Here is a 9831-nt window from a genome sequence, read left to right as displayed (position 1 = left end):
GGTGGATGTGGTTCAGTCGTCTAAATGCCAAACTCAAAATGTACTTAAGAATAAATTATCAAAGAACACTTCAACTCGTTGGGAAGCTAATGGAATGGCCTATTTCTATGAAAAAGTAAGACTCTTTATCGCTTGAGACTTGGATAAATAACCAACCAACCAGAAGTAATGATGTTAATTCAAACTGAAGATGCTCATTGATCACTTGATTCTACAACTTCAGTGTTGTTAGTCCAAACTGAATATGTCGCCGGTTGTCAGCACAATGTTGTTAGTCCAAACTGAATATGTATTGATGGGAGGTGAATAGTTAGTGTTTTCTCAAAAAGTGTGAGAAGGTTTCACGTAAAGCAAGGATTTTCCCGTAGAGCGTTTAAGTTGTTTGTTGTGTCGAATGAGGTTTCTACATTGAACACCCTACTGTATTTATAGGATACATTTCTTGGTGCCCAAGCCTGTCGATTGATAAAATTATGATAATATTCCATTTCCTAGGCATATTCTTTGAATATACTCGAAATTATTCTTAGCCGAAATTTTATCGCGAAGTCTCACCTTCCTTATCTTGAACTAGGATTCTAAACCTAAACTCATTTGAGGATCATTTCATATCCCATCCAAAACCAATCCTGATCAGTTCGAGCTTCTATTCAAAGACCATACCTGATCTTCAAATAGTCACACTTTATTTGGGACTTGGCCACACTCTAGTTCTTAGACAATCCTACTTTGTTTATGACTTGGCTACTTTAACACTACTAGGTTGAGATTGTCGAGACTTAATTCGGCCTAAAATGTTAATTTAGGCTCAAACATTGTCCCCCAGACGAAATTGATTTGTATGAAGGAACGTAAGGAAATTGTGTTCCTCACGATGACTGGCATAGTTAGATTCGGGTTTGTCGAGACTGGACTTATTAAATTTCTAGGTTGGTGGTGGTGCGGTAGTGTTGATCGAAAACAGTTGATCATAGGTAACATCAGGTTAGATGCAGGTCAATCATGCGATTCAGCCGACTACGTTTGCAGATGGTGGTGCTAGACAAAGACATAATTGGTTTCATCAGAAGGTGGTGGTCAGTGGTGCACAACAATTGATTTCAATGGCAGCTGATTCGATGCGACTCAGCTCCAGACTACAACATACTCTCTTTTTTCCTTTGACTATGAACGACAAACAAAGGGTAACTCAAACCAGAAAACAAAAAGTTTCTTGGAACGAAACTGGACAAAACAACAATGGAAACAGATAAATTGATACGAACAAAACAGAAGTAAATAAAACCCCTAAGAATCAAACTTTTTTTTATACCAAGTTGAAACTAAACGAAGGGACGATCAAACGAAATATAACTATGAACATTATTTTATTAATGAAAAACAAATAAACGAGAATGTTGAGACAACTACAAACTGAGGACTATTAGATTGACTTATTATTTACAAGTAAATAACATGCATACCATTTATAATACACTAAACTCTAATCTCTAAACGAAAACCTAACTTGAACGGACGGGGCCCAAACCCTAAACTTATCATTTTCCAACAATAACAACAAATATAAAACTGCAAAAAATAGAAAGCTTGAAAGTACTACGTAACATTGGAAAAAAAAAACAAAAAAGTACTATGTAACCTAGAAGCTATTAGAAAAGGACTATAATTCTCTCATGTCCTCTTTCCATCCCCTTCCCATCCCTTCCATCCTCTCCTTTCACATTCTCTATTTAGTCTTTCTTTTTCTATAAAAAAATTAATATAAAATATTGACGTTGCTTGACTGTTCAAATAGGAGGGGAAGAAATGGGAGGGAAAAAAAAGAGAGAAGAGAATCCTACTCCATTAGAAAAGAAAGTGGATTCACTAGAACATAGACCCTAGCTTCGGCTAGGTTTGGTTAGCCATTCTCCCCTTCCTTTCGTTGTCTCCTCTTCCTACCTTCGATTGCGCTTTCCCCTTCTCTCTATTTTGTTTTTCCCTTTTCTTCTTATCCCACAGGCGTCCCTCCTCCTTGTTCATCCATACTCCAATATGCTTTACTGAGATGGTGTGTAAAGCTTCAGTGCACACAGGCTCGGGTGTTCCCAACACCACCTCCTTCTCTATGTCTGCCCTTGATGGCAGTGTTGCTCGTGGTTTTCACGGACTTCTTTCTTCTGGTAGCCAGAATTCTTCTTCTGGTCGCTTGATTTCTTCAATTAAGGTTGCGTACTAGGTGGTGCTTGAGGTTGGATTCTATGATTGACGAGTCAGCGTGATGTTGGAGGCTTGGAATTAGGCAAATCATGAAATACTGTTGCAGCGATGGTTGCTGCTGAATTCTCGGCTTTCTTTGGTTTTTTCTAGTTTGGACCCACGCTGTTGGTTGGGCTTTGCTTTGGTTTGCTTGGCTAGTCTATTTTTCTTGTCTATGTACTTTTGTCTTTGGACCATTGCTTGTATAGTATGTAAGTTTGTTTGCTTCTTGTGGCAATATTTACCTTTTTACCAAAAAAAAAAAAAAAAAAAAAATCCATTCCGACTTCGGAGGAGCAAAGTAATGAGAATAAAAATGTTAAGCTTAATTAATCAGTTTATATGAACATTATCAGGGTCCGACCGTCATGGGCCATGGCCCTAATTAATCCGGCCCCGAAATGACATAGCGAGTGACGCAAGAGAGCTCGCTCTCAAAGTCAAAGAAGCACCTAATATTTTTATGTATGCAACAATTTGATTGTCACGACTCATGATTTGTTTGAAAAAGATTATTATGTGTCCAGCACATCGTGTTGAATAGTGAGGGTTTAGCGCTAACTGTACTACTACTACACTGAGAATTTTTTTAACGTTTAATACAATCGTTAAAACTGGAAACTCCTTTTTCAAGTCAATACGAGCCCGACGGCCCACCAAATGCAGCGACGAGACTACCTCAATCAGTAAAAACAAATTCAGAAAAACTAATGAAGATGACTTGAAAACTTTGAGTTTTAACCAAGATGATAAAAATGTATTGTAAGTAAATAATACCATGAGTGACTTTTTAAAGTAAAAATGTCTTTAACGTTAAAAGTGAGCAATACCATGAATGTTTTGCTAAAACTCCCAAGAAATTCTCAAGAAAAAGAAATTGGTACTACCACAGAAAAAGAAAAAGAAATTGCTGCCAGGTGTGATGAGGTAAGGTTTTTTAATTATTTTTTGGTGGAAAGGCATGTACCATTGCTGCAGTGTGGATTAGGTAAGGATAAAACGCTGGAATTTAAGAGAGAGTCGGATGGCGACGCAAAAAATAAAATAAAGCAGGGAGTCAGAATGGAAAAAAAGATACCCAGGGTGATCAACACGTGGCCAAAGAGTGAAAGAATCCTGAAGAAAAGAAGGATAACAATAAGGGTCTCTCCAACACACGAAGCAAGCAAAAGAAACTGAAGAAAGCAGAGAAGACAGGGGCAGATCCGTCCGGACACTATTGATGAACAGTGCCGAAACCCAACTGAGTTTTAGTATATATAATTTTATTATAGTAACGTTCAGTGTGAACGAAACTTTGATGCTTATTTGGTGGTTTATTTTATGTAAATTACATCATTTAGTCCACACATATACGACCAATAGTATTTTATACTTATATAGTAAGAGCTACAGTTTCAAACGTCTTAAAAAATCCCCCATCTGATTCCTTTCACACTTAACATAAACAGGAACTCTATATATACTTTATGTCACTCAATTAGCAGCTGCACCTCACCATCAAACAAGGAATACGAAATGGATGCGCTTGGAAACCATCTAGCATGTCATAACATCAACAACTCTGAGTTACTTGATTTCATAGATGATGCAAACTTTGATCAATTCGTTGATCTTATTCGCGGTGGCGAAGGTGAACATCCAATAGCTAATTTTGATTGTGAACTTATGGTCAATGGCTGCTTGGATGATTATAACATGTTCGGTCCAGCTAGTACTACTCCTCCAGGTCCTATGTTTGGTTTCAATGATGCATTTCTACCTGACCCGAGCACTTTTGTGCTTACTACATTACCAAATTTTGATGAAGAAATGAAGGGCGAAGAAGACTATAATGATGGGGAAGATTCGTCTGGAACAACAAACACAAACACAACCACGACGACTACAAAGAGGCAAAAGGTTGATCGGTCACGAACTTTGGTGTCAGAGAGGAAGAGGAGGGGAAGAATGAAGGAAAGGCTCTATGAATTGCGGTCATTGGTTCCTAACATAACTAAGGTAAGTGTTAGTAGAAGTAAGTTATTTACTGCAGTGCAAGTTTTACTCTCCCAATATGTGATAACACGTGGACCATATCCTACTTTTTTGTTATATTCCTGAAAACCATTATACAAACTAGCATTATAGGTAAAATTTTGCTAGTTTTATCGAAAAACTTCTAATATTAATGTGTCCTACATTTTATTTTATTTTATTTTTATTTTTATTTTTTATCAAAACGGGCTCTTTCGGTTTGAAGTATGAGTTGTTCAACGATATATATGAAGAACAAACAAATTATGCAAGCACGATTGTTGTTTAATCTTTTGGAGTTATATGCACAGATGGACAAGGCCTCCATTGTTGGAGATGCTGTATTGTATGTACAAGACTTGCAAATGCATGCTAAGAAGTTAAATGCTGAGATTGCAAGCCTTGAAGCATCATTAGCAGGAGCAGATGAGCATATGGGATATCTACAAGGATCAACAAAAACTAAAAACAAGAAAAAAGTTTCAGACAATAACCATTTAGTTTCTAAGGGCATCATTCAGGTCTATAACCATTTTGATTGTAATTTATTAGCCATTAATTTCTGCAAATAAAGTAATTTTCCCTTGTACTTAATTAAGTATCATGCCTTTCTGCAGATAGACGTGTCTCAAGTAGAGGAAAAAGGTTTTTATGTGAAGGTGGCATGCAACAAGGGACAAGGAGTAGCTACAGCACTTTACAAGGCTCTCGAATCTCTTGCATGCTTCAATGTTCAGAGTTCTAACTTAAACACAATTTTAGCAGACAGATTTGAATTAGCGTTCACTTTGAATGTATGTATATATCAGTACAATATGATATTCTACTTTATCCCTGGTTGACAATTTTTACAATCCTAATTACACTTTATGTAATTATCTGTGTACATGATTTAACCTCCTGCTTTGTTAATCCAATTATCCAATAGATGTAGGGAAATAAAAACATAAATATATATATATATATATTTTTTTAAATATGAGTGAAAACCGTTACTCCTCTCTTTGTCAGCAAGTTTTCAGTCTTTCACTAATTAATTATTTGTTAATACTTGTTAAAACAGGTAAAGGATTGCGAGCAGGGCATCATCAACTCGCCAAATTTGAAACATTGGGTGGCTGGGGCTTTTCTGAACCAAGGCTTTGTGATCTGAGGATTGCAAAAAGTTCGAGTTATAAAGGTTGTAGTAATGGAAGAGCCAAGAACGCCTGCATTGCATGCATGCACGCAACCAACTGAAATTAGTTAATTTCAACTGTCATCGATCCCATCGATGTACAATATATCTTGGTTGCTCTATCTCTGATTATTATTTTTCTTTGTTTCTAGAAACGTGTTTGTGGTTTTGAGTGTTGAGTGGTGACCGTGTCAAAAGGAGAGGATCACTCGCGGGCACTTGCTCACCCACACTCTGCTTATACGATTGCAACTTAACCTTATGAATTTTCTTGGGCGGCTTCAATCAATCATTTCCAATCATTGGGTGAAAAGGTTGTGCTCGTATTCTATTTAATCTTTGGTAGTGTTGGTGTCAAAACTTGAATAGAGTCTGACTTCAACGTGTATTTGTTTTGGGTGTTGCTTACGCTTTCAGTGCGTGGGAAGACTTGAGAGAAAGTGAAAACAAGCATGTCACTATTGGAAGGTTAACAACAGGCATGTGAAGCAAGCGCGTAGAATTGACTTCTTAACCAAAAGATTGTATAAAAAGGCAATCTCAAAATCAAAATTGTCAAAATCAAAATTTTATGGCTACATTTTTTCATCAGTCAATCAACACACATAGAACACGGAATCACATACTCAACAAAAATTCAAACCCATAAATCCGAAATTAGCAATGTTGTTTCTTAACCATCCCCCCCACCCCCCCAAAACAAAACAAAAAAAAAAAAAAAAAAATCAAAATCTTAGCGGTTACATTCATTAGCCAAGCACTCAACTACTCAGGCACATCGACTACAACTTGGGAATGTTATGCAAATCTTAGGCAGCTTGAATCATTAAATTTGAGTTGGAAGAAGCTCTGTTACCTGCTCTGCTAGTTGAGGAGTGTCACCAAATTTGGCACTATCATCAGCATCAACACATTTCACACACTCCCGCTTCCAAAACATTTCACAAAATCGAAAACCAAAGGACAGCAGTATTTAAATATACCACAGCAGCACGGAATCCACGAACTGCATAATCAAAACCAAAATTTTAAAATTTATATTTAAATTTAAATTGAAAAAAAAAAAAGCAGGAGAATTGTATAATGGTTAATGAGAAATTCTCCAATGTGGATAAATTAATCTTGCGGGATGCGATCAGTGGTATTGGGCTGGCAACAGGCTTATGCTCAAATCCCACTAAATTTATCATACACCCTTGCAAGTACAATTCAAAGGAAGAAGTTCCAAGTCCATGCATTATGTTTGCTCAACTAAAATAAATTGCTTTTCATGATTAAAATAGCCAACCAACCAACACTCATTTGATAAAATTGAACATTTGGAGTTACATATCCACATATTTAAGATCGAATCAACCTTCTCATGAAGACCACCCAAAGGTCCATTAGTGAGTTCTGTGACCGGAGGATTTACGTTGACCGTCAGCCACTTCTCCGCTTAAGGTTTGAGTCACTGATGATGCAGAATTAATAGCTTCTTGCAAAGAAGTGAAATAAGAAACCTTAGTTTGTTAAAATGTGAGTAATTACAGTTTTCTCAATTGATTAAAACATCATCCGATGGTGTTTTCTATGCTTTTTTTTTTTTTTTTTTTTTTTTTTTCCTCCTTCCTCTCGCAGGCCATTATTTCATTAGCCATCTACAGAATTGCAATTGATAGAATCGGTTTTCTTTGAAATAATCATAACACTTCAAAACACAATGGCAGCAATTTATACAAATCTTAACAACAAATTGTCAAAAACAACGAGAACAATTACCAGAAATTTCAAATCCTTTGGGGTTTCAGAGTAATTACCAGAGAGACGAAAGCTAAAATCAACATTAGTCCAATTTTTTCAAAATAAGAACAACTCCAATCTAAGAAATCCAGTGCAATTTCTGAAGGAAAAAAAAAGCGAGAAAACCCTAAAATCCCTAAGAACCCTAATTTATAAACCCTAAACAAACGCAAAAGGAGAGAGGAGACTCAAATAAAGGGAAGATCGAGAAATTCAACATACCATAATCGGAGTGAGGACGTTTTCCGACGGCCAAATTCATCGACACCGGAGGCGGTTGTCGACCGTCACTGTACCTCAATTTCGCCTCCGCCATGTTTGAGGCTTTCGACCGTCACTACTTGGTTTGTGTGCTTCATGTCAAGAGCTATGGGGAGCGGAGAAAGAGGAGAAGTAGAGAGAGAGGATAGCGCCCGCGTCTAATGATAGGAGCATATTTAGGCGACTTACTTAGCTTGTTTTCGTGCATCTATGTTGTTAATTCATAATTGTTTTAGTAGTTTAAGCCATTTTCGTGTGTTTTTAGGTTCATATGGCTAAGGAAGCAAAAAGATGCATTTTGGAGCATTTTGGAGCAAAATTGGGCTTGGAATGGATAGCATATGCTTGGAGCCAAAGTGTTGGACGAATTTGAAAGCCTTGTATGCACTTTGGACATAAAACAAAGGGCCTAGCCCAATCAAATAATCCTTTGAGCCATGCAAAACCTCTAGCCCAATCAACAACCCTTAGCCACATGCATTCACATGCATCACAACCCCAAAACCATCAAGAAACACCATTCACACACACATGCACTTATTCTTTCATCATTGCACCACCATTCACACACATGCACTTACTCTTTCATCATTGCACCACCATTCACACACACATGCACTTACTCTTTCATCATTGCACCACCAATTCAACACATGCATTCACACACCAACAACCTAGCTCTTTTTCCATCATTATTTCATCCACATGCACTCTCAATCATAACAACCACATTCACTCTTAAACAATCACTCACATATTCTCCCATTCCCCCTATAAAAACCCATGCATTCATACACAAAAATCACATCTCATTTTCATACACAACACATCACAAACACATCCAATCTTCCCTTATAATCCAAACACCACTCCTCATCCATTTCCATAATTCCCCAATCCATTCAACACACCAACAACATCCCTTAGACCTTGTGCTACGACGAAAAGGAAGATAAGAGGGCCTAAACGTTCATACAATTCAAGTTTGAGTTGTTGGAATGTTTAGGTGTTTCTTTGATTCTCTTTGTTTTGTACCATGAGGAACTTCCTCTTTCGACATCAGTTTGGCTTCAAGGGTTCTTTCTTCTTAATCCTATGTTCACTCATGTTATATATTTTTATGTCAAACCTTTTGTAAACATGAAGTGTAACTAATCTCTCTCTAGGGATTCGATGTAGCCTTGCAAGAGTGTCATGTAGTTAATTCAGAATTCTCATTTAATCTATCTATTTCTTGTTTCATTCTCCGATTTAATTGTGACTTAGTGTGTTGATTTTAGTGCTTGATCATCATTTGAATTAACCACAGGTTGTTTAGCCAAGATTAAAGCACACATCATGCATAATCTTGGTGGATATGTGAATGAATGAAGGGAATGTTTTGCAAACATCCTGCCGAGTGTTCCCTTTGGTTTTGTGAAAGTTTCTTATGCACTACATATTCTTGATTAGGAACCAAAGTTGCACATCACAATTAGGTTCATGATTAGGGACATTTGATCAAGTCCACACATCATATGGCTGATCATATCTAAGTGAAACAAACCCAAGAAATAAGTAGAGGGATGAGTATAATCTGACTTAACAAGCATGGACTTGGCTTAGCAATGGTGAAATCGAATCTCTAGCTACATCTCTATTTGTGCTATCTCATTTCATTAGTTGTTGATTCATTTATTTGTGTCTACTTCATTTTCTTGTGCTTTCAAGTTACAACAACAAATCTGCCTAAATTGATTAGTTTTATTTCTCTTATAGAGTTTTTGCAAAACAAGTAGTTGTTTAGGTCCAATTAGTCCTTGTGGATTCGACACCCTTATTTGTGCCATTATACTAAAAATATTCTAGCACGAAGAAGGAAAACTTCAACACCATTTCATCAATTTCATATTTACATTTTGTCTTAGTGTTTTAACGTTTAGTTTCGCATTCTTTGAGTCTAGTTTAGTGTTTTATATTGTTTTTACGTTTTTGAGTCAGTTTCCAAGTGATTAACAATCCCTCCTAATCCCCGGTCCAGAACGATCCCTACTTATACTTATACTACAATTGATAAAAAGAGGGTTTAATTTGTGTGCGTATAAATAACCGCATCATCCAACCCATCGCAATCCATTCTAAATTATACAGATAAAATTACCCTTTCAACTTTTGAGAATTACCCTCCCAACACAGCCCCATGTGGCTGACATTGTTGTAAATAACGTGAAATTGAGTGGCAAAGATTTGACTGTAGTTATTGCTTCTCAACTTTAGAATAGATAACTAGAAAAATTGCCCGCACTTCGCTACGGGTTTTGGAACTATTATCCACAACAGGTATGAATAATTTGCATAGAAAGGTGCACTACAAAGTA

General features: G+C 36.8%; 1 protein-coding gene and 1 long non-coding RNA gene across 2 annotated transcripts; one reads left to right on the top strand and one right to left on the bottom strand.

Annotated features, from left to right (window-relative positions):
- The first annotated feature begins 3661 nt into the window (after positions 1 to 3661).
- Positions 3662 to 6108, top strand: LOC137714146 (transcription factor FER-LIKE IRON DEFICIENCY-INDUCED TRANSCRIPTION FACTOR-like). Its single transcript, XM_068453425.2, has 4 exons — positions 3662 to 4239; positions 4566 to 4775; positions 4872 to 5048; positions 5318 to 6108. The coding sequence occupies exons 1-4, from the start codon at positions 3757 to 3759 to the stop codon at positions 5405 to 5407; spliced, it is 960 nt and encodes a 319-aa protein (XP_068309526.1). The 5' UTR covers positions 3662 to 3756; the 3' UTR covers positions 5408 to 6108.
- A 36-nt stretch (positions 6109 to 6144) lies between these two features.
- LOC137714787 (uncharacterized) lies at positions 6145 to 7632 on the bottom strand. Its single transcript, XR_011065464.2, has 3 exons — positions 7436 to 7632; positions 6789 to 6905; positions 6145 to 6437 (listed from the first exon to the last, which is right to left on the bottom strand). It is a non-coding gene; the product is annotated as an uncharacterized LOC137714787 (long non-coding RNA).
- Between the last annotated feature and the right edge of the window lie 2199 nt (positions 7633 to 9831).

Source organism: Pyrus communis, chromosome 3 (genome assembly GCF_041283825.1).
Source record: "Pyrus communis isolate YQ-2024b chromosome 3, ASM4128382v1, whole genome shotgun sequence".
In the NCBI taxonomy this organism is placed as follows: domain Eukaryota; kingdom Viridiplantae; phylum Streptophyta; class Magnoliopsida; order Rosales; family Rosaceae; genus Pyrus; species Pyrus communis.
The sequence above is the reverse complement of the archived record's forward strand: the minus strand, read 5'-3'. Positions and strand labels throughout refer to the sequence as shown.